The sequence below is a fragment of the Canis lupus genome, chromosome 25 (genome assembly GCF_003254725.2).
Source record: "Canis lupus dingo isolate Sandy chromosome 25, ASM325472v2, whole genome shotgun sequence".
NCBI lineage: Eukaryota > Metazoa > Chordata > Mammalia > Carnivora > Canidae > Canis > Canis lupus.
This window is the reverse complement of record NC_064267.1, coordinates 9,765,523-9,791,783: the sequence shown is the minus strand read 5'-3', so window position 1 is coordinate 9,791,783 and position 26,261 is coordinate 9,765,523. Positions and strand designations below refer to the sequence as shown.

Sequence of the window (26,261 nt, the reverse complement as noted above, 5' to 3'; positions counted from 1 at the left end):
AAAGACCATAAAGTGAGGTGGGCAGGACATATAGGATGGCTACCCCTATCCTAGCAGGGCTATAGGGAGGCTAAGTTGGATTTGGGGGATGACTATTCATGGACGAGGATGAATGAGAGGAAGGAATGAAAAGCTGGAGCACCCAATGGGGGCTCTGGCCAAAGAAGCTATTGCCTGGGTGGATGATGCCTGAGAGCAGCTAGGGGACCAGCATGGATGGGTCTAAAGAATGTCAAGAGTCAAAATTAGAGAGATCCAAAAGATAAGCAAAAGCTAAGATAGGCCCTAACATTGAGGATATAGACAAGTGCAGAAGCCAATGAGAGGCCAAGAGACCAGCATGGATGAAGAACAAGAAGATAAGGTCCCATGTGGACAGGCAGTGTGGTGGCCCAGCTGGAGCATTGGTTGGTGCAGCCACCTGCAGACCACGGGGTCAGGCTATGAGGAGGAGGCCTGGGTTAGGGAGTGCCACTATAAAATAACTACTGGCATCTGAAGTCTGGCCACCAGCAGTGAAAAATGGCACCACAGAAAGAACTGGGGAGCATGCAGTCAGGAAATGTTTGGGTTGGATCTCTGACTTTCACTGGACTGGGAAGCCAGGGTTCTGGGCTCCTCCCTAAAAATCTCTCTTCTGCAGCCAGTCTCACTTGCTCTGCCTTCCTTGCTGAGGGTCCTGATGACTTAGGGCAAACTTGCCACCATGTCGCAGGCTATAAATTCTGGGCACTAAGCAGATACTAACCCATAAAACAAGAGCACAGAAGTCATTAACAACATACCAGTGATCTCATAATGTCACTGTGGAGATTTGCCAAGTAAATAATTTCCTTTCCGACCACCAAGTATCATAATGATACAACCAAGAAAAGTGTCTATTTATTCCTGGCCAGTCTCCCTCAGATTTACATTCCAATCATGAGATGGGAACTGTCACTGCATTTCAATGCATTACTTAATCAAATGGTATGCTGGTTGACCCCAGTGTGTCTTAAAGTTGGGATTATTTATGGATATGGTTTCTTGTGTAGGGTCACTGTGGGGTCTAATCTACATATATCTCTCAGAAGAGCTGGGAAGTTATTTGCATAAGAACCTCTGGGTTTCTTGGAAGGGTCTATAAAGAGGACAGTGGAGCAGCTGAAGGGTAGGTTCCCTCCACATTTAGGGCCCAGTTACCCCAGGGGAGACTCTAGCAAAAATCCCAAAGGGAAGCACTTTGGGAAAGCAAGCTCCCACACCACCTCAAGTCGAGTGAGCTAGTCAACACTTGCTCTGCTTCAGGTGACATCTCAGTTGGTACAGTCTACAATGATGCCACAAACGGCCATAGGCTCCTCAAATAGCCACAGGTTCCTCTGAGGCCATTCCTAGAGATGAGGATGCTCTTATGAGCCAGACCACAACTACAGGAGACTTCTACTACATTTGGCTCAAAACATTTCTTAAGTACCTCCTGGGGTGGGAGTGGTGGGCTAAAGGTGGGAAGCCAACACCAATAGGTGGGAATTTTGTCTTCAAAGGCTCTTATGGTCCAGAGAGGAAGAGAGAAATGTGCCATCAAAACCAGAGCAGTGGTTTACCTTTTATCTTATTGCTTTATGTCTTCCTGGTGGCTGGAGAGTTCTGTCATTATGTAATATACCTTTTTGTCTCTAGTAATTTTCTTTACTTTGAAGTCTACTTTAACCAGATGTTAATACAGCCACTTCTGCTTTTTATTACTACTACTATTATTATTATTGTTTGCATGGTATACCTGTTTCTATTCTTTTACTTTCAACCCACCTACCATTTATATTTGGAGTGTGTTTCTTATAAACAACATAGGCTGGGTCATTTTTTTAATCCACTTAGTCAATTTCTATCTTTTGTTATATTTAACCATTTACATTTTAGGTAACTTTTCATGCATTAGGGCTTAAATCAGCCACTTCATTATTTAGTTTGTTTCCTCTATTTCTAATTCCACCATTTCTCTCTCTCTTTTTTTTTTTTTTTTTACCTTCTTCTGCATTACTTGAGCATGTTTTAGGATATACTGATATATTTATAACATTTTTTAGTACCTTGTTCTGCAAAGTTTTCTTAGTGGTTGCTATAAGTATTAAAATATACATACGTAACTTATTGCAGTCTACAGTTATCAGCACCAACTACTTGTGAGTGATGGATAAAAACCTTATTTCCATGTTGATCCCTCTATATACCCCATTTTTAAACATACTTTTTTCTTATTTTTTTTAAGTAGGCTCCACGCCCAGTAGGAACCCCACATGGGGCTTGAACTCACAGCCCCAAGACTAAGACCTGAGCTGACATCAAGAGTCTTACATTTAACCAACTGAGGCATCCACACACCACTAAAATATACTTAAGATTCTTCTCCACATATATTGAACACTACATCAAATGGGTGTTAGAATTTCTGTTGAAACTTCCAATATGTTTAAGAAACTCATGAGAAGTAGGATAGTCTATTTACCCCCCCCCCTTTTTTTTTTACCCATTCTAATGTTTTTTCCCCTTTTCTGATCCAAGTCTTCTTCTGTTATCATTTCCTTTATGTATGGAGAAATTTTATCAGCCATTCTGAAAAAAAGTAAGTTTCCTAGCAACAAAATCTCTTACTTTTTTGTTATCTGAGAATGTCTATTTTCCCCCCTCATTCTTGAAAGATATTTTTGCTGGTTATAGAACTGGTAGTTGACAGTTCTTGTCTTTCAGTTCTTGAAAAATGTTCTATCATTTTCTTCTGGCCTTCCTGGTTTCAGATAAGAAATCTGCTGTTATTTGAGTTAGTGTTCCTCTACACATGATGCACATCTCTCTGGCCACTTTCAAGATTGTGGGGGGAGGATCTAGTTTTTAAAAGTTTAATTATGTGTCTTATCATGGGTTTCACACCATTTGGGTTTATCCCATTTAGATTTCACTCAAAGTCTCGTATCTGTAAATTTATGGCTTACCCCACTGATGCCTTCCCAAGCAAAGTGGGGCGCCAACTCCCACTGGCCCATTGCATCCAAGGGGCCCACAGACCGCTGGTAGCAGGGAAGCTGAGGGTTCCCTCACACTGCTTTGTTGCCGCAGGATTGGGGCAGTAGCTCAGCAACTTGTTGGGCCCTGCTGACACTGGGGAAAAGGAAGAGGGGATTCAGCATGCCAACTAGCCTCCTCCATCACTCTGCCTCCCTAATACCAGGGGAAGTGTCAGGCTCAACTACCTGCTGGACTCTACTGATATTACCCAGGGAAACTGGAGCACTGCCTGCTTTCACTGAGCAGAGACTAGAAGATCAACTACCCACTTGGCCCACTGACAGCTTCCTGTGGGGAATTAGGGCATCACCTGCTTTCACCAAGTCAGAGATGGAAGACTGCAAAGATCTCTGCTTAACCCTACTGAGCAGGAGACTGGAGTGCTGCTGCCTGCTTCTGTAGGGCAAAGGGTCATGGAAGAAGACCAGTTTCCTGTTTGGTCCTGCTGAAAGTCTGGGGGCAGGGTTTTCCTCGTGGTACTTAGCTGGAGCAGGACAAATATTGCCAGAAAGGTTTTCTGTTGCTAGGTGACCCCTTTCTTGGTCTTTTGGCCATGAGGAACAGACTTTTTTTTGAAGATTCTTTTGGTCTGTGCTGTTGGCAATTCCAGGTTGGAAGCTTCTGTAGAGCCCTGTCCAGAATATATAGAAGGCAACAGAGAAACCCAGGGGATGAACCACCATGCTGTTCCTCAAGTCCTGAGAACCCTGGGAAGTCTGCCTTCTTTCTGCCTTTTGGAATCTTATGTTTGTTGTATTATATCCATGGCCCTTTAGTTGTGTGAGAGAGGAGCTGGGAGGAATGGCACTGCTTCATCTTGGCTGTAAAAGGAAGTCTGTCTATATCTGGCATGTTTAGGAGAGATCAGATATGCTGCAAGAGACAGGCACTCATGAAGTTCCCTCACGACCAAGTAGGGTGGGAAAGTAGAAGAAGCCCATGAGATGGCCAAAAGCTTGCTGTGACATGGAAGGACAAGATTTTACTGCTCTAAACATAAAGTCTTTCCCACAAATTAAAGCTAAGTAATGATCCAGGAACGCTGCACATTGAACCAGTTTCAAAACATAAACTATAGACATTATATAGAGCACAGCTCACTTTCCCATGTTGGATGGATACTTTTGGTTACTCTTATTTATTACTCAGCAGGCTACCCAAAGTACTTAAAAAAAAAAAAAAAAAAACCACCATGAGCACCATACGTAAGCCAACATTTCCAGATCCTAAATTCTAACATTTTTTAACTGTGGCTTTTTAAGACATTGCCTTCAAAGGCCCTTTATGAAGCATAATGTACACAAGGCACTGTGGTTGCACCCAAGCATGCTGGAGGAGCACGCGTGGTTAATTTAAACGGGCTTTCTGGGGAATGTGGCGTGAAGAAACCCAATCAATAGATGCTTATTGAAAAGGAAGACTTTGATACGCTCCAAGAGAACAGTGACTTTTGTCCTCAATTTCTGACATCTCTTTCAACGCAAAGTTTTAAAACATCTGTTTCTGAAGCAGAGCAGGAAATCTCTAAGCAGCCATAATTCTTCGGTTGTGTCATAGGCAACTACAGGCTGTCGGTGTTTTTTTTTAATCCTACCAGGAAATCTTTTTTGTTTTAAACTAGTTCAAAGCAGAGTATTTAATGGGCATTTATATGTAGGGAGAGTTTGAAAGGCCACTTTTACAAATGGTGTCATGAGATGAGTCACGGTCAGGGATGAGATTCTTTTGGATCAGTGGGGCTGCCTTCTTAGCAAGCTGGGGCAGGAGGGAGACCGCCTGATTCTGCATCAGTATCATAGAAAAGGCAAATTGCAAATGTTTTTGTCAGGTCCTTCTCTTCTGGGCACCTCTTTTAAGCAGGAATGACTGGCCCTTTGTTTCAAAGAATGGTTTTTGTAACTGTGTTTCCAATCTCTATGACATGGCTTGTATCGCTTTAGTGGCCATGGGTTAGACAGAGAGGGTGTGAGGGTTATGTGTACTTGGGTTTGCCTATGCGGCAGGGGGAGGTCAAGGTAGTGCTTTTTCTTCCTTGATGAAATATATGGGGTGCCATATGGCGGAGCAACCTGAGAATACCAGGTGTGCCCACATCAGAATCTGATGTGCTGTTACCATGGAGACGTTAGCTCCCTCTGCAATGCAGGGCTTCTATTTCTCCCCCCACTCTGAGGAGCTTACATGTCTAATAGATACAAAAGAAGTAAACCTTGAAGGCAAGTCTTTAGGAATTTCTGATTTCTTTTTCCTTGATTCTTCCTAGAGTTTTTTCCCTCTCTACTCATGGCTCCTACTTGAGCCAAGGCCTTGGGAAATAGTAACAATAATAGTGACATTTATTGAGATGGTACTTTGTGTTATACATACAGTATCTACTCTTTTAGATGAGAAAAACAAAGGCTTCAAGAAAATAGAGACTTTATACCAAAGTCATAAATCTCATAAATAAGCTATCCAAGATAGAACTTGAACCCAGATCTGACTTCACCTTGTGCATACTTCTTGCCAGTAATGAATTCATTACATCTGGAGTATACCTTTTCAAAGGATCATCAAACTTGCCCTGGCTGGGCTTTCCTGAGTAAATGTCCAATGTAATCAGAGATGGGAATAGACTAAGAACTGAGAATCAAAAGAAAAAGGATGTGAAGCTCCTGAGGGTTTTAGAATAGCCAAGTAGTGACTTACTAATAGGATATGCCATAATCACATTGAGAATGAATGGCTAAGTTTTACTGAACATCTATGTGTCATTTATTCTTTCATTAAATACGTATTAAGTTCTACCTCATGCCAAGCACTGTTCCGAGTCCCGTAGATGCAGCAGTGAACAAAACAAAAATCTCTCCCAGTGGGGACTCCCTGGACTCCCCAATCTGTGTGTCAGGCATTTGGCCCCAGAAACTTGGAAAGGGGTCCTTATCCTGAAGTTTACATTTAAGAAGCCAAGACAGATGCCCCAAACCTTAACTGTAATGCACTGTGGTAAGTACAGAGAAAGGTACAAAGTGCTGTGAATTGAATGGCAGACTATTGGGCGGGTGTGGGGGGGTTCTGCAGTTTTTCTCGCTAGCCTAGATGACCAGGGCCCTCAAGAGATCCCAGATTCACTGACCTGCCTTGAGGTCCTCTGGTGTCCTCTTGATGAACTTCTGGGAAGTTACCTGGAACCCCTTCAGGTAACACATAGTGGCAAAGGCCTTTGACATATAGACCCTTTTACCAGGTCTCCCTAACTTGTGCAATAAGCAATTGATTAAGTATAGGATTTTACATCTGCTCTACCTCATTTCATTTCTTTACATTTCATTTTGCTCATTATAGCTCTTCCACCTACTGAGCTCTTTTTAAATGTTTTAATAATTTTCAATATAATCTGTCATTCCCAGTTTGGGGCCATCTCAAAATTTAGTGTCTTCATCTTCACCTTCTACCAAAACACTTGGAGAACAGTCATGTACAAGGTCCCACAGCATGGTATTATGCCTTCTTTCTAGTACAGCACAAGTCTACTAATTAATGTCCTTTGATATGGTCATTCTATTAGCCAAGAACCCATGTAACTATCATTCAGGCTACATTGCTCCACCTTATCCATAAGGACATGGTTGGAGATGTAAAAGTCTTGGTAAAGATCCTTCTTCCACCTCTGCCCCAAAAGGCGCGCGCGCGCGCGCACACACACACACACACACACACACACACACACACACACCTCTTATCTTGGTAGAAGGTTGGGGAGATTGCAACTGCTTTAAAATTCCAAATGAAACATGAGAATACCCAACTATCTGGCTCTAGCCAGCCTAGTACACTCAGGCCTGTTGTTTACACTTGGGTTTTTTTGCAATGGTGCCAAACTGTCAGTCAAACACAAATGAAATGTTACCAGACAACTGTCCCACTTTGTTTTATTAATTTTTAAGTAGACAGGCATGGTATCAGAGCAACACATAAACACAGTTCAGTGTTAGTATTAAATAAAAATTGCAACAAAGCAAATCTAATATATTTTAATAAAATGCACAGCTACGATTGCGCCGAGTGGTAATTAAATAGGAGTGATAAGACATTCACAACAATTGAAATAACTTTCTTATACAATAAAAAATCCCTGGGGTGAGAGGTAGGTAAAGAGAGATCCTAAAAAAGGAAGAAGGGATAAGGGGAAGGGAATTAGGACCATCTAATGAGATCAGGTGTAAGAGTGGGTTTTGCCCTTCTTTAAACCAAGCAATTCCAAGCACTGTAGTGTTTCTAATCCTTGAAGGTGTCTGAATTTACAAGCTAGGAATTTGGGCAGGGAGAATAGAGTCTAAGAATATCTGTTTGGTTCTTTTAAAAGAAACCAAAGAATTTTAAAAATCAAAATCAACCCAAGCTCATTCTAGGAGTATTACTAAAATACTATGGTAAAAGCGCCTCCCTCAAGAATGGCAAGCAACAAGAGAAAAGCAGACCTTCTTATGCAAGAGTTCTTTACCAAGGAAGCAAAGAAATAGATGATTCAATTAAAATCATCCAGGAAGCTTTTTTAAAAATCCAGACATCTCTATCACTCCAAAGCCCACAAAATCAGGATCTCAAGGGAGGGCATATAGGCATGTATGTTTTTAAGAGCTCCCAAATGGTTCTGGTAATCACCCTAATTGACTATCTAGAACCTTGATATATGTAAGTTTTATACCTAGGGGTAATTCAGAATTGCAGCCAAAGAGAGAGGAAAGATTGGGGAAAGCAAGCTGAAGAAATAGAATATGCAAAGTGCCACAATGTCAATAGGTGTAATAAAATTTAATCAGATTGCTTTTCTAACACCTACCACCTAGGGAAAGGGCACTTTGACTGATACAGTGGTTGGGGTGTTGTTTTGATGCAATATGAACAGGCTGAGTGGGATGTCAAAGCATGAGGTTTAAGATAACTCAAAAGAACTGGGCACTTGATTCACATGGGTAAAATGTTTTAGGAGGTAAAGGGAAGAGAAAACAAAAACAGAAATGGGCCTTTTCAAAATCTAATCAGGTTAATCTTGCCTCCAATCTCCACATGCCAAAGCATGTGTATGAGGAAACTGCGTACAGGGAGGGGGTGCTCTACCCTATATACCATGTAACCTCAACCATGTTGAAACTCTACAAGATACACAAGATGCTTTGTGACTTGTGTTGTCTAAATCGCTGATAAAACACAAACACATTTAAATTGTTCTGGTCACAGTTCTAAGAGATTTCAGAACTGCTGATCAAGATTTGTACAGTCATTCACCTATAGGTGCTTGCTTGCGAGCTTCCCCTCAGGGAAAAGAGTACACTGTATGTTAAAGGCTCACTGAGGCACATAAGCAATCATCACATGTGCTCTCCTTTTGAATCTTATTTGTCGGCCTCTCATGAAATAAGCACTTTTGTGAGTAAGAACCATCCCATCTTCAAAGGAGTGGCAGTATCTATTTTGTCTCTTTCTGTTGTCTCCCAACTATGGTCCTCTGCCTGGGAGCTCCTCCAGTCACTTCCATCTGTTTTATCACTTTTTCATTTGTCATTGACCTCAGAATGTGAAATCTCTGAAGAGCAGATATGGGGTGCTGGGAAAGCCAGTGGCTGAAGAAAGGCCATCCACATTTCCCAAAGGCAGTGGTGGGTTATTTTTATCAGTTGAGCACCATAAGGACTTTAGAAGCCCATGGAATACCCACTGCCCAGCTTGCCCTCTGTTTAATGTCTCCAGCATCAGGAGTCATCTGCCCACTGTTCCCTCACACAAAGGCTGGAAGGAAACATACCACGTACTACATACAGGTTTTATTTTAAATCAAATAAACACAGGGCGCAGACTATTTATAAAACAGAGACACAATTTGCCTTGGCAGGAACTGTGACTTACTATAGTACTGAACAACTCTTGGTGCTCTGTAGATGCTACATCATAAATTTAAATAGGTTGCCCCTATTACAAAGGTGGTTAGAAAAAAAAATGGACAGAAAACTAAGTCAGTCTTCATTCCAAGATTGACCACTTGGGTTCTGTTTCATTTCTTGATTTCTCAGATGGGGTATGACTTCAGGAACAAAGCTGTTTTCTTTTACAATTAGCAAAGCGGCAATCCCTGTCTAACATTTTCACAAGTGGATGTTGTGAATAGAGTACTGTAGTGAAACCTTGCCTTGTAATATTGAGCAAATCACCTTAGTAGGCCTCAGTTCCTCAACAAGAAAAACAAGAGCACAAGACAAGGTCTCTAAATGTCCACTCAGCCCTAAAGCTATCTGGCTTCTCAATTCTAAAACTTTCAAATAAGAAAAAATGAAAATAAAAAATAGCCAAACTGAGCAATCCAGTCACCCAGCATGATGAGTAACCATGAGGTGGACAACTGCATGGGTGGATGGACATCACCCATGGTAGAGTATATTATTATTCCCAATTATTCAACCTCCTCTCTGGAAGAGGATTATACATCTCCATCTACTGACATGTGACATCTTGCGGAAATAGTATTTGCCAGTTTCACAGACAATGGCTTTGTCTATGTGACTTATTTTGACCAATGGGTCACAGAAGAAGTAATGCATGCACCATCAGAAGTTAATAACTTTTGAATGCTTCTGAGCCCTCTTGCTCTTTTCCCTGTGTCATGAAGATAGGGGGAGCTACTGAAGGCATCACAGATCTCAAAATGAAGACAATGCAGGGAGCAGAATCAACCAAGGAAGAGCTGCAAATGACATATCTAAATGAGTAAGCAACACAAGCCACCAGAACATTGGGGTTGCTTCATTTATCTCAGTCCTACTTAGATAAAGCTGACTGATTCACCACTCACCACTGGGCATATATCTTAAATACTCAAAGAATAATAAGATAGATTGGCTATTGTATACTCTCAGAATGGAAGCTCCTGGCCACAGCAGCCTTATAATTCATATAGCACCAAGGACACCAGAAATATAAAACAATTCATATATGTAAAACCAGCTGCCTCCCACGGCAATTTGGGGATGGCATGACACTGCCATCATAGCTATGCCCTCACTTCAATATACCTAACTAGAGTCCAATGTGATGAAGAGGGACCCTGGTCTTAACCATCTAGAGGCCCCAGGCCACTGCCTATTGCTAAATTCCTTTAGATCTACAGGAAACCTTGATCTATTCCTGGAGCCAAGTCATGTAACCTTTGAAATTTCATGATAGTTCTCCATTCAGAGAGGTCTGTACTTAGATTTTTTTGTGGTTGTTCATCTAATGAGAACATAGTATTTAAAAATTTCTCAAAAAACAAATGGATTCTCTAGCTCAGTACAGGAAACACTGAATTCAATGATCTGTAAGGTCCCTTCCAATTCTGAAATAGGTCCATCTTAAAGCATTATCTAATGCAGACATAATTTTCCTCGCCATTTCACAAGGTGGATATCATCTCTATTAGTGGCACACATCAACTTGATGTAGCAAATTAGGGCAGAAAAACAGGTGAATTTTCCAAATGAACTGACAGGATAATTTAGGTAAAGTGAACATGGTAATAAGGCAAACCTGTCCCCATTTATCAGACTTCGTTCAGAAAGTGTGTGTTACTTTAAGAGGGGGAAAAAAATCAGAACCAATTAGATTTACAATCTGTGAACATAGTCAAAACAGAGAGCTCAAATCTTTTTCTTCATTCCTATATAGCCTGGGGGCAATAGCCAAAAGAAATTACTATTAAGTGTGAGTAATGCAAAATAGATTGTGTGCGAATTTCAATCTGAAATGTGTGAATTTAATATACAACTGCAAATTAAGAAGTGCCTTTTGATTTACAAAGTAGGCTTGGTTCCTATGTGGAAAAAAATTCTATCCTACAGACTACTCCAAGATGGACTAACAGACTGCATGTGATCCTGGAAGAACAAGGGGGAATATTGTAGCACTGGGACAATACTGTGGCTGCAGTGCTGTACCATCATCCACGGCACACACAAATCAGACCACTGAGAGGAACACTGTCATTGTGTCTCCACAGCCAGCTGTGGCCAGAGCAGCCACCATCCCAGTACAGAACATAGGCAAAGCAGTTTATCAATACAATAACCTGGAATCACAATAAGGTGCCTTGAAGCTACACAGAAATAAAAGAAAATGATATTTGTGTTTATTTAGACCATGTCCATAGACTAGACACTCAATTGTGTTCTAGGCTTTCTGCTTCAGAGCTGATTTCAAATCCAAGCCTTGCCATCATCCTGCGGAAAACATGTTTCTTCATATCCATGTTCCTTAGAACGGTTTTGCTTACAAGGTCACAGTGAAGAAAGAAGACCCCCTTGTATGATTATAGATTCTCACTGCCCACTGGGATGTAAGAAGCTACAATATACAAAGTACAGGAAGCAATGACTACACTGCTCCCTACCTTCATAGAGCTCACCATGTAGTGAAGAACTAGCGGGATTAAAGAACTTGCTCTAATAAAACACAACCATCACTTTAATACAAAATACCAGAAAGGTGATGATGACTAGCTCTACCTGGATTAGGAGTCCTTCCCTCATCACCTGCCAAACTCCTCTTCCTGTTTCCGAACATGGCTGACATCACATCATGTCCTCTGTGAAGCCTTCTTTGTCCTTTTCCTCCTCTAAATCACTTCTTAGTCACATACTCACTGTTACCAATGCATAGTATTCTGTGATGGTTTGTTTTTGGGCTTTCTCTAGCAGGACAAGTTCCTTAAAGAAGGGTTTTTATCTAGAATCTGCTGGGCATTCAGTAAGTAGAATGACTTAATAAAGGTCTAAATAGACCTACATAATAATCTTTGCATAAGATTCAAATTAGAAATAGATGAAAAAATAGGTCTTGGCTAGGTCCTCCAGACCCCTTCCTGCATAATCCCTCCTGCATTAACACAGAAAACTTCCTTACATGAAAAACCTTGGAAGGCTCCACTCTATGGAACCTGAGACCCTCTGACATCATCTAACACTTTTTCTTCCTTGTGAAAAGTGGGGCTAACACCCTACAACTCCAGTTTGATTCTTAAGCAAGGTACACAAGGATCTGTGTGATCTTCTACATGTGTATACATCTGCAATTAGAAAAACAGTGTGTAGCTTGTAAATTCCTGATATAAAGAGCCTCTTTGTTGAGAACTCATGCTTGCTTTTCTGTTTCTATCATAAGTAAGGAGAAATGTGATCATGTGCTGAGGCAAGAGAGTTCTAATTGGGTGCTACCACTAAACTCCAGTTTTTGGATGAGGAAAGGTATTAAAAGAAGTGAGAACAGAACCCCCTCTTCCTCTTGCCCCTACCACCTTTGCTAGAAAATGGCCAAACAGTTCCCACAAATGCCTGGCAAAATGTTTCTATGTACACATGTCTACAACCACTAGGTAGGCCACGCCAGTTCTGGGGTTCAGAACCTTTTGGACAATTAAGAGAATCTCATCTTTGGCAAAAGGGTAAAGCAGTGTGCACACTGCCTAGATAGAGCTCAGACTGTATGCCTCAGAGAATAAAAGGGTAGTGCAACACTTTGGTCTATTTCTGGTATCCTCAGATTTCTACTATACTGCAATAAAAGTGGTGGAGTAAAGTCTAGCTCAGAAAAGAGAGTGGCCTTAATTTTGGCAGATCCCAAACAGCCATTTACCCCAAGTCAAAAATGGCTCAAGGCAAATCAATCTGACCTTATTATTCACTATGCCTGGCAAGGGTTAGGAATATTATTCATCATTGCATCCACTTATTTCAAAGGGACTAGACTGACAAAAAGCTAGACTAGGTATGCAGGGCTGCTTTACTTGCAGAGAAAAAAGAAGAAACACAAAATAAAAACAGCTAACCAGTGGTGTGCTAGTAAACTGGCTCTCGAATGGAGTGTGCAGAGGAAGCCTCGACTTGTAGTAGTGTTTACTGATTTCCATGGTATAAATACACCCACTGAGGTCAATTCCAAGCTATTGATGATTAGAAGACTTGCAGAATTCCTTAATATTCAGCAACTGGCTCTGGGAAAGCCTGTCATGTGCCAGCTTAGCACACATTTACTGAGAGTTTATTGCAGTGTCAGAAGCTGATAAGCACTTTAAATGTAGTATCTCATTTCATCTCCCCAGCAGTCCTATCTTATTCTTATCTCCATTTTCAGGTGGGATAACGGAGGCACAGAGAGAATAAGTAAACTGCCCATGGTCACAAAATTTGGAAGTGGCAGGGCTGGGGCTAGAATCCAGGTTTCTGACGCCATAGCTGACGTTCTCACAATACCATAAGGCCTCTCACGATCCAATCAACTGGCCCCTTGTGTAAATGGCTAACAGATCTCTAGCCAGACAGCAAAAGTGAGGTTTTGACCAGAGTATACACAGTGCAAATACGACCAAACATCTGTGGTACATGGCAGGCTTTATATAGTCACAGAATACAGCAGGATTCCTTCCCTTTGAAAACTCCATATCCTCCTTCCTCGAGTCTCCCTTCTAGTCTGACTCTCATACCTTAACACTTTCCAGTTAGTAACTAAGAATCTCTGCTCTACTCTTTATTTCTCCCTTCGACAGTTCCATTCACATTTAACTGAAGAGTCCTCCTACTCCTTCCTCCTTCACAAGCGAGGAGAGGCCAGCCAGGAGCAGCACCACCTTCATCAGCCGACAGCCGATAGAGAAGGACCACAACTGGCACTTCTGTAGGGGAAGTTCTGAACATAAGCCACAGAAGCTGCTGTGGACGTTGGCACAGGGACCCCTGACAAATGAAAAGGAAGAAATGGACAGTGACATTCATATCTCATCTCCAAGTCAGGAATTACTTTAAGACTGAGAAAAGGAAAACTCACAACAGAATTACACCTGTCCCAAGGCATTCAAGGACGATCATGTCCAGATGGAGCAGAATTGAGAAAACCATTGGTGGGACCCCCTGAGAACTGGAATTCCTGGGCACATGCGGATCAGGGAGGCAGGCAAAAGGAAGACCTAGTTCCTAACCTTGAGTAGATGTTTCCACCGCTCCATGGTTTTCTTGCCAAAAACAGTGAGTCTCTGACTAAAAATTCTAATATCTGCAACTTACACTTGAAATAAATTTCCAATTTCTTTAAAAATCTTCCACATGAAGCAGTTCACAGGTGTTAGCCAAAGGTAAATGAAAACTTCTGCATAATTAGTCAGCAAGATTTTTTTTTAAAAGGATTTTATTTATTTATTTGAGAGAGAGGGAGAGAGAGAGAGCACAAGCAAGGTCAGGGGCAGAGGGAGAGGCAGACTGAGCAGGGAGTCGGACAGGGGACTCCATTCTAGGACCCGAGATTATGACCTGAAGGCAGACAACTGACTGAGCTACCCAAGTGCCCCAGTGAGCATGATTCTTTACATCATTTTTTAATGGAGCTCATGACTTACAATTGCAGCCACTGACTTATTTCTTTCACTTGGATCTATGTACTTTTATGAAGTAACTTTTCAACTACAACTGTAATTAAACAAAGCACTGACATACACTGAATCACTGTACCCCATGAGGCCATAGTTCAAAAAAAAGAAGAAAGTATATTTAATCTCATGGCTCTCGGTACAAATATTCTTCATAATTTTGAGTGCATTTTGTACCAATAAAATTATTTGCCCGTGTTTTCATGTTTACAGTCTAAATTTTCTAATTTTATGAATATGGTTATAAATTACATACAAATACTACTGCAAATTACAAATATTCTGCAAACTAACAACATAGAGTGGAAAGTTCACAAATATCTTATTGATGGAGAGGCATCATCACAGAAGTCTGCAGAACACTGTTCCAGACTACCAGTGACAGTGACCAGGATAATCAAGCCCTAGAAGTTGAATGAGGAGGTCCAGTTATGACGGACTTACAGGCCCAGGGCTTTTGGGAGACAGCAGAGCAGGCACTTACTTGTTTTCTATAAATACTGCTTTTTAAATTTACCTTAAAAATCTTATAAGCATATTTCCTTTGTAAAGGAAAATAATTTAATTTCCACAATTTACCTTGTGGAAAAACACAAGGTAAAAAGGAAAGTATCCCCTCATGCAAGAGGTTTTTCATTTTGATTTGAATTTAAAAAAATAGGTGTTAATTCTTAAAAGACATTCATTAATCATAAAAATTTTCCTAAAATATTGAGTTCATTTACATACAAACTAGGAAAAATATGTAACAAATTGGTATGCTTTGAAAAGTACAGAAAATATGTTTTCCTTGCTTTCATCCCACATTAAAGAATTTGGAGAAAAAAAAATGAGTCTCCACCAAGAACTGGAACTAAAGAAGTTATTTTTTTTGATTAGCAAATATGTATTGCACACAATTCTCTAATGAGAACCCAAGAAATTGGTGCCTTTCTTTTCATGTATTTCTAGCTCCATTCCTTTGTTGCTATGTTTCAGCAAATCTCTCCCAGAGTCACTCTGGTGTATGACATACTGTCCAATTAGCTGGCAACATATTTCCCTTTTACCTTCACTGAAATGACCTTACTCTTTCTAGGAGGATTTCATACAATCACCCCATTGAATTAAAACTGCATGAAAAGCTGTACTCACAGACCAACTCCTAGGCAACACAAACCTGTTGAACTAAATCTGAGGTGAGAAATATTCCTGAAGAAAAAAAAAAAAAGAAATATTCCTGAAGAGAGAACAATTATAGTCATTTCCCAATTAATTATTAATTTAATCCAGAATACAATGTCTTGCTAGAATGTGTAACTACAGGTAAAAAAAAAAAATCTGTAAGAATTTAAGCAGTTTATGAATGTATACATATATATTTGAATGTATATACATATTCATCACATGTGATGGATCCCCAAAACAGTTAATTTCATTTGATATGTCTGATCAACCCACATTTGTCACCTATGAACTTAGGGAGGCAGTACAGAAAACGTCAATGCACTGTGTTTTCAAGAGAGCACACTGTTATTTATTACAAGCTTTTTGCAGAGACCCGTTTTGAAGAGAAACAAATGAAGCCAGGGCTTTCAGTAAAGGCAGAATAACTTATTACACTAAATTCAGAACTATCTTAGAATTTAAAATATGGGCTCTGCATTGTTAACCCAACTAAAATATTTCATCCACATTTACCTTTAGAGGAAAAAAGTTTTTGACTGGAGAAAAGGCTTTTTTAAAAAGGCTGATGGAATTCATGACAAGGGTTTCTAAAGCTGCTTGGAAACCAAATTGTTCTTAAAAAAATATCTCTGATGAGTTAAGTGCAAATGAATCAAACATATGGATTAAATTTCCCTTAAAATACACAAGGGTTTAAAAATTAGAGCAAATATGCTTGGTAAAGTACATTTGAAAAATGTTACAAAACATATTTCAAAATGTTTGAAAAATAGCTTGAGGTATTTTAACAAATTGCAAATGAAGCTTGATTCATCCATCTCTAATTACATAATAATTACTAACACTATAGTTTAGGATTTATGTTCTGTAATACAGTAGTCATACACCATGATTAGCTATTTGTCTAAAGAAGTCATTCAAGATGTGCTAATTGAAAGCATTTTGAACATTCAGAACCAAACTCAGCTCTGGGATAGCTCTGGGGTAGTGCTACAGACACCAAACCCAGAGCCAAGTACACAGAGGCAGTTCTCCTGGTAACTGACAGTGATCATACATACAGCTAATGACTCTGGAACTGTCATCTAGTGGGCAGAGCACTGTCGGGGATCTTATTAATAAAAATAACTGATAGAGCTTTATATTAAGTTAGTGGTCTAAATATAATTCATGGAAATTTTCAGAATGACTGATTCATGTAATAAAGAGTTTCCTGAAAAACAAGTAGGTGTATATTTATACTCTGATATAGCTCTGACAGTGACATTCCCCAATTCATTTCAATCCCACAACACAAAAGCCTAAAAGTCTCCTGGTTAAAAAAAAAAAGGCATTTCAGGTGAGGCGCCTAGGTGGCTCAGTCACTTGAGCAGTTGGTTCTTGGTTTTAGCTCGTGTCATGATCTCAGGGTCACTGGATGGTGCCCACATCAGGCTCCACACTCAGCAGGGAGTCTGCTTGGGGGTTCTCTCTCTCTTCCTCTGCTCCTCCCTCGTTCTGTGCTCACTCTCTCTCTCTAAAGTAAACAAATCTTAAAAAAAATTACAGGAAAGAGAAGGTAAGAGTAATTAATTACATCAGAAAAATGAGTGGACATAACATTTATTTCAAGAATTGAGTACTTTTGCATTTACACTGTTAAAAGTAATCCTGGAATATGGCAAAGGAATAGGCTCTAGAACTAAACTGACCTAATTCTATTCCTTCTTCCACTTCTCAGGGGCCTGACTACTAGAATAAGTCATTCGATAAACTTCAGTTTCCTCTTCTCCAAAAAGAAAATAATGGTATAGCTTACAGCCAATGTACAGATTTAATAAAATAAAAGTATCTAGCACATAGCAAATATTATAAATGTTAGTTCCAATCTATAATGTCAATTTATCTTATACTTCTTAATAACTACCACTAACTTGGGTGAATAGTCTGTATTGGCATCGTGCTTCAGATGCTTAAAGGTTCTTAAGAAATGTTTCTACTGCCTGGCTTACTTTCTCTAAAGCTTATCTGCAGCATCCATCAAGATCCAAAACAGATACAAGTCCTATTTCCCACTTCAAAATGTGGTCCTGAGTACAGATTGTAAAATTTCTCTGGGTTTGGGTCTTTCACTGTAAGATAAAGAGGACTGGACCAAGTCATTTGCTCCCAATTTCATTTGCTTTGGGTTGCTGTTAAGCACCTCTCAAAACTTACATGAAAGGTCCAGAGAAGACCTTAGAAAAAAATAAGAGAAGAGTTGGCCATAAAACTTTTCTGATCATAAAGAGGATAGGAAGCAGTCACTGAACACACTGCTCCTCTCCCTTGATTCCTTTCCCACCTGCCCTCGTGTAATAGGACAAACGGTGGTGAGCAAGGAGCTGGACACATCTTGGGGGAGTGTCTGTGTCTATCTCAGCTGCAGAGATGCAGGCAGCTGGATCTGCCTGAGGTCAAGTCCAGCCAGGGAGGAAGGAAAGCATGCTGACCCTAGCCTCCAGAATCCAAGCCTGAACTGAGAGCCCACACAGCCCTTTCTGGCTATCCATTAGCAAGGCAGCAGCTGATGCTGGCCATACTTTCCCCCACAGTTTCCAACTACATTCCTGACTTCTCTGGGCAAACACCTCAACATTCAAGTATGCTCCTCCATATAAGCAGTCACCATGTCACATCACTAGGCAGCACTGGAGACATGCACTGGAGAAAGTGGCAAGGACTGAAGGGAGTGGGAAGACTCTAGCCACAAATGTTTCCTATTTTTTGTCCCATTTATCGAACTTTTTTCCTTAATAGGTTTTAATAGATCAAATCTTTTTAAAAATAGATCAAATCCTTAATAACAGTCATGGCAGAAGGATGGGGCTGTGAAATTAAACTGATGCTAGGTGCTTTCCAGCTATAAATATTCTACAACTACACAACATAATCATGCATAAACATCTACTTTACACTTGGGTCTACCAGGAACACTTCTGGCAACCAAAGATAAAGCTAAAAAGACCACAGCCTAGAGAAATGACACAAAGCACTAAAGCTCAAAGACTACCAACTCCCTACTACTTACTCCTCATCCCCAAAGAGGAGTTAGGCTGTCCTCCTAACTTATCCATAATCCTAACAAGTCTTTAATGACTGTTTCACTGGATTCACTACAAACTGGAGGGAGGAACTAGAAGAGGAATAAAAGTTGTCAGCCTGAAAACAGAAGAGTAAAAATGCTTTAAATAAGAGGAAACAACCAAAACTCAAAGACCATTTAGTGACAGGCAGAAAAGCCCTGCTACCCCATCTGCTAGCTGCTTAGGGGAACATAACTTAAGGATTAACTCTGAATCACTAAGAAAAGGGTAAGTTCAAGTTCTCCATTTTACAAAGTCAGAGAACAAGTATGATACATTTCAACAAAGTTTCAATAAAAGCCAATTAAAAATAGATTAGAATATGAAAAAAGATGCTCAACCTGTCATTACAGACCCGGAAATTAAAACAGAAATGTTATACCAGTACACATTTATTAGAGTAGCAAAATCAGTAGCAAAATGACTGACACCACCAAATACTGGAGAGCACATGGGGTAACCTGAACCCTCATTCAATTGTTGGTGGGAATGCTAGATGGTAGAGCTCCTATGGAATATGGTTTGGTGGTGTCTTACAAAAGTCCAACATACTCTTAACATATAGTCCAGAAAGCACACTCCTAGGTATTTACTCAAATGAGTTGAAAACTTATGTCCACACAAAAAACTGCCCATGAATGTTCACAGCAGTTTATAGCAATTTCTAAAACTTTTAAGCAACCAAGATGTCCCTCAAACAGATGTGAACATCCATGTAACAGACAAAAAGAAATGAACCATTAAGCCTCAAAAAGACATGGAGGAACCTGAAGTGCAAATTGTTAAGTAACTGTAGGATTCTCACTATATAACATTCTGGAAATGGCAAACTACAGAGGCAGTGCAAAAAAAAAAAAAAAAATCACTGCCCGGGGACTATTCTGTATGATCTTGTAATGGTAGATATAGGACATTATACTTTTATCAAAGCCCACTGAACTGTACAACACAGAGTGAACCTTAAGGTAAACTATGTACTTTGGTAATAATGTATCATAGTGATTCAAGCATAACAAGAGTATATATACCAAGGTGAGATGTCAAGATATCAGAAAGGGGCTTGGAGCATTGTGAGGGGAGCAGAGAAGGGAGGAAGAATTCACCTCACTGTTGAGATTCTCCGCAAATCTACACTGCTCAAAAAATACAGTACAAATTTTAAAAAATAGTTTTGGGAGATTTATAAAATAAGATACAGTCATCTGGAAAATTCACCATATGGAACATCCATTTTGCAATGATGTTACACAAATAAGGCCAAGTATATTTATTAAACCAGTTAGAATTAACTAAAAAGCCACTCTTACCTTATCTGCATCAACACTGAAATTATCAGTATAATGTATGGCAAACAAAAGAAGTCAGTTTTACAATATGTGGTTTTTAAGAACATAAACTCCGGGAAAAGTCACTCCTTACTGGTGAGGGGTTTGTTACTTTCACTGGTGGCAGTAAATGGACCAGTGATTGTAGATCAAATAGGAACCACAAAGAAAGCAACACTCTAGGAATTTATTACCAAATCAGAACCTATACACAGACAACTAAGCTCATGGGACTAGCAAAGTAGCAGCTCAAAATGTAAGGAAAAGCACTGTTTAAGGGATAACAATTTAGAAACATCTTTTTCTTTAATTAGGTTTGAAACACTGAGAGACAAACACTGAAACAAGAATCTTAACCAGACACAAACCATCTTAACATGTAATGATCTACTGGAAACTCTCCACATTACGATAACTGAAGGCAACTCCCTGCTACTGTACCAACACATGAACAGACCTGTGTCTGTTCATACACAAAATGTATCTATTTTGTGTTTTCATAAAATACGTGGGTTCTTAGAGAATGGACACAAGAATAACTGGGTTCCAAGATTTTTACATTAAGTTTGCATTTATCAAACTATGAGAAGTGAAGGGAATGTGTGTCTTGTTTGAAATAACTCCTTGAAACAAAACACATCTGAATAAAGAAGCACACCAAAAAGGGAAAGAGTCCTCCAGACATTTCACAGAGGCTTAATTTGGAATAGATGGCTTTGCAAAGGCAAATTATTTTAAATAAAAATTTCAAGATTAAAAAAAATGTAGTGGGAGGAGGGCAAGAGGAGAGAGAAGGAAGTGCTTAAACAAACAAATCTGCATAGATGATGAAGAAAATATAAATATGGTTTCAGTTCATTCCTTCCTAAAACTATGCCTGGTTAACTGAGGTAGACTCTGAAAAAAACAAGTGCAAAGATTCAGGTTTTCCAAAGGGCAATATATAGTCATTTCAGAGGTGGTAAAACAAAAAGTGTGTTTTATGAACACAAAATTAAATAGGAGCCCTTTTATGGGAAGAAAACACCTTCATACTAATTCCCTATTTGTTATGCCAAACTTCCAAATGTATAAAACCTACATATTGCCAGTGACAAAGCAATATCCACGTTATTTATAGACATATATGAAATAAGGTTGATCAAGAAATGAGAATGGTAAAATAAAAATAAATGTCATTCATTACCTTAATAATTATCCTTTCTTTTTCTTTCTTTTTTTTTTTTTTTTAAATTAACAAACAAGTCACTTGGAAATTTAGAAATACCATCCAGTTAAAGAGTTGTCTGGAGCCAGAAAACATTATAAACATTTCAAGAACTACTGTTAATTTGTGAATTATTAAAAATGTATTATCTTAGAGATTTTATTTATAAAGTACTTATACAGTTTCTACATCAAGAAACAATACTAAAAGCAAATTTCCTTTAAAAATTAAATAAATAAGTATGGAAAGTCCAATTTAAAAGTAAAATAAGTAAATATAGTAATTATAACAGAGTTTTTACCCTTTTCTGCAAAACTAATTAGTGGAGATGAGAATATAACATTTGAGGTTCAAATATTTTTATTTCCTAACAAGCCCTCCAAATGTAGTTCTACTCTTTCTATTGTGACAAACTTTTAGATCCACATAAATATTATGTGCATCACAGATTAAGTGATATGTAAAAAATACCATACAATCAAACAATTAAGGAACAAAAGACACAGAAAAATGTCAGAAGAAAAATTACTATTGTTTCCTTCAAGTTAATGTGGCCCTTCTTGGAAAAGGCCAGCAGATATCTTTAATATTTTATGCCTATCACACAGGATACAGGTTAAGGTGATTTATTAACTAAGATAAAAGAAAGAGTGGGGATCTACTGATATACAAAAAGGACTCAATAATCAAGATAATACTGAAGGAGCCAAAGCCCACACAACATGAAATACCTGCCTAAGTCCTTCACTTTAACTCCAGTTAGGGTGGAGTAGAGGGAAACATAACTATGCCATTTTACAATTCTCATCATAGATTCAACACTATATAAGAAACTTCCAATGCAGGAGCTCACACAAACTCAAGCTGTGCAAAACCTAAAGAATATCAGTAACTTTGTGTTCAGTAGAGTCAGGCTACATAGAGCCAAGAGAATGAGTGACAATTATATTGTACACTGGAGCTGTATGCACATATTTTTTTTTCTCTTGAAATACCTGTATGTTTGTTCATAGTAGATACTGCTTGCTCACTTTTTGAGTAATTAGTGGTTTCAGCCTATACTTTTCAGTCAAATATCACATCATAAAACCTGCAATCTCAAGAGCTCAACTAAAGCCCCTAATTATGCAGCTAGACCACAACACGTTTCCTCTTCCAAGCAGTCTTGCTTTTTCTGGAGACAGAGGCCCAAGTCCAAACTGTGTTTTGATCATTCTAGAATCTCTACACTGCCACTTACTAGAAGATAAAAGCCTGTGCATCGTTATTTTCCTGTGTGGATTTCTAGAAGGCTTCAGCCTGTATTTAAAAGTCATTTGTCTGGTAATTTCATCAACACTAAGTTCCTTTAAAAAATAAAATGATTATGAGAGCAAAACATTTACCATAAGCATGTAACATGCATACATGTTTATCATAATTACACATGTGCCACAATTACAAGTGTACATGTTTATAATATACATGAACTTTGGGAAATGGCTCATGAAAATAGATCTATGATACATTGCAGATTTAAAGGAGAAAAAGAAACAAACCTGTATATATTATCTTTCCAAAGCATATATAGTTTACTGTGCCTCTCCTTTTAAGATTTGAACTCATTTAATTAGTTGGAGCCAGAAGCAACACAGTGTAATTATAGAAAGTGCCCAGTCAGAACTGCACAGCCTGGTCCAACTTTGTAAGCCACAAAGCTTCCACCCAAGGGTCTTATACACTTGCATTGGTAAGCAACCAATGCAAGTCCGCTGAACAAAGGAACTATCTGATCAGATATCTGCAAGACGGAATAGTACAAAACCCAGTCCTAAGATAATTGTGTTGCAGAGCCCAAGATATCAGGTTTTCAGATGACATAAAGGAACCAAATCATTCTAATTTGATAATGCAACATAGAAAAAAGAAAGCAAAACACCAAAATTTTCTCATTCTGAGTAAGGCAACATACCATCTTGTGATAAAGACAGCATACATACTGTGTACAGTAATGGCTGGACAGAACACCTGAACCATCTCCTCAGGATCCTTGAAGGGGGTTAAGAAATACAAAGCATTCCCCATCCATTGACAGAACAAAATGAGAAAGAGGGAAATAAAAAAGTACACCTAATTCACCATCATAGCAAAGATAAGCTTCTAGGAAGCCTGGGTGTCCAAATACTACTTAACTGTTAATTTTTTAAAATCATAATTAACATATCATTATCCATGAAGAATTTTAAAAAGATGAAAATACATGCCAAGACAAATAACACAAGACCTAGAAAAACAGTCTAACAAGTTTTAGCAATCAAAACAGTTATGTTTTAATGGCTGCCCCTAGGACTTCAGGAAAAAAAAAAAAATGTTACTGGATAGCAACAGTTTGCAAGGTCATCTTAGTATGATCATTTATTTCTTTATTTTAAAGTTCATAAATAAAACTTATTTCAATTTTTTAAAATAAATTAATTCAATTAAAATAAAATCATAATGTCTTATAATTTTAACTCATAAACTAGACCTCAGAGGAAAGGGGGTAATTTATAGCATTGCATAAAATACTGGAGTTTTGAATCAGACTTAAGTTATCTGAAAATTATGTAATTCTTAACAGGGAAAAAAATTCTCTTAAACCAAGATACTATGAGTTTTTTTGTTAAGTGTCTAAAAAGTTCTATTATTTTTAGTTTTAAACCAGTGGGTGCTCTCCAAAATGGAGAATTCAAAACAACATCAAGTATAAACTTTAAAAAGCATCACCATTAAAGCACAGGTTGCCCAACCTAAATGGGATAAATGTAACTTTAAAAAAAATAAACAACAGGATATTCTACTTGTGATTAGATACACACCATCTACTTTTTTTGGCCTCTTTTTATCATCTAACCCCTGCTGAACTGAATGTGCACGTCAGATTTCTATTCTAATCTTACTATATGTAGCGTCTAAGTTTTCAACCTAGACAAGAAATTTTAAAATTTCAAATGAATGTCACTCATTAAGTACAATGCTATTTTGTTAAACTAGCTGTCTGGAAAACTATATAAAGATTTTGTTTTGTTTGTTTTGCATTAGCCACAGAGAGTGGACTTCTTTAGAATACTAAAGTATTTATTTAGAATATGAAAGTCAAGTTCAGCAAAAATCAATGTTAGAGCTGAGGAAAATAAAGGACTTATCTGAATGTATTGAAATAAAAGTGAAAATAAATCCAGAATTCTAGAATGGAGAAGTGCGTCTTATGCAATCCCACCCTTCCCACTTAAGTACCAGCAAAAAATACTAAAGACCAGAGAAACAATCTGACAAAACACTTCAAAGACCACAAGGCATGAGGTTATTGTAAAACTGCATAAATGATTAGATAGCTAATAGAAGAAATGGTAGGGGAGGAGAGGGTTAAAAATTCAACTATATGATAGACTGTGACAGTAAGAGTGGAATTCTAAAGGTTTAACTAACGAATTCCTTATTTAATTCAAAACTATCATTTTTAACAATAATGAATTTGACACAAACTCAGTTTTGATGTTAAAAGTCGACATATATAGGTCCCTCATGCTCAGAGCCAAGAATAGAAAAAAACAAAACCCAACAAGTACAAGTGCGAAAGAGAGGTCCTTCAAAACCCTTTGTAAACAAGCTTCTCCAAGAGCATACTGATCACTCTTCAGCCTCCCTGACATACTGCTTTGGATGTGCAATATTAACGCATGGAGTACCAGCACAAAGCCAGGTGATGGAGACTATCAGGCTCCCTATGTAAGCTTTTCTTCTTTCCCAGCTATATTTATATTCTTTGTGGTTTTAGGTTTTTTCCTTTAAGGGAAAAGTCTCTCCAATGAAAAGTTCTAAACTTGTTTTTTTAAAAAAATTGCAGGGAATTTCTTCACATTTTATAAATAAAAATACCAGAAATGAAAGAGCTGACAGAAATTCAAGCAGATCCAAATTCGACCATCCATTTTTCATACTTCTCCAAGTCTGCAGCAGAGACAGACTTAGCAATTTTCTTAAGAGCCAATTCAAAGTCTCCTTTGGTAACAGGCATCTGAAGTTCCTCTTTAGAAAGTGCACGGATCTCTTCTGGACCTAAGCCATTGATTCGCCGTCTCATTGCCATTAAAGAGGCATCCCTAAAAACATACAAAATCAGTGAATACATACTGATCAAAATGTTTTAAACACTGTTAACTGTTACAAAGTTAAAGGAAAACATTCAAAAGATCATTTTATGTTTTTCTGATGCTGCTCACAACTTCCCATTTTAGAGATATTCTGAGGGTTCAGAAAAGGTTAAAACAGGATGCAAATGACTTAAACAAAAAATATACTATTAATGAATCCTAAAAGTCTAGTTTGGGCTCAGATATTACAGAATTTTCTTTTCCCCACTTGCTCTTCAGAGACAGCCAAAAAAGTTGGAAACAGAAGTAGAGTTTTGAAATACTAAACTGCACACTTAAAAATGAACACACAAGCTAATGTTAAGATAATTCAAATCTTATACCAGTTTGTATACAACCTAATTAGAGGAGGAAAAGCCAAGAAATTCTTTCTCTGGAACATGAATTTATCTACATATAGTGGAATTCCACGTGGGGCATTGGTGGGCAACTAAAGGGATAAAACCTGGCTTCTCCAGATCCTATTTTCAGTTCCATTCTGATAAGCTGTAAATAATTATGACGGTTTGGAAGAAGTGGACAATTAATGCTTGTAAGAAAGCTATTAGGAAGCCAACCTAAACCAAACTTCAAATTTTTATATATTTTACTACAGTGATACCAGAAACTAGTAGGAGCTTATATGCCACTAAACTTACATGCACATAGGAAAAATACTAGTACAAAAAGTGAGAAACAGATATTAAAGTTTTAAAAAAACTGCTGCTGATGTCAATTTAAGGATAGTTAAGATGCTCAGAACTAAAAGAAAATCCTCTTCGATGAGTGAATTGTCTACAAAATATGATATCACTAAATTGAAAGGGAAATATTTGATGT

General features: G+C 38.4%; 1 protein-coding gene across 10 annotated transcripts in view; it reads right to left on the bottom strand.

Annotated features, from left to right (window-relative positions):
* The window catches only part of KATNAL1 (katanin catalytic subunit A1 like 1), a 113,900-nt gene that overhangs the window by 12,254 nt on the left and 75,385 nt on the right, over positions 1 to 26,261 (bottom strand). For 8 of the 10 annotated variants that reach the window (XM_035719987.2, XM_035719973.2, XM_049101463.1 and 5 more), the window contains one exon: positions 17,221 to 25,391. In XM_035719987.2, coding sequence (XP_035575880.1) covers positions 25,193 to 25,391 — 199 coding nt within the window. In that variant the 3' untranslated portion in view covers positions 17,221 to 25,192. Of the gene's footprint in view, positions 1 to 6,939; positions 17,166 to 17,220; positions 25,392 to 26,261 lie in introns of those variants that run through there. The other 2 variants (XM_035719977.2, XM_035719980.2) reach the window with 2 other exon arrangements.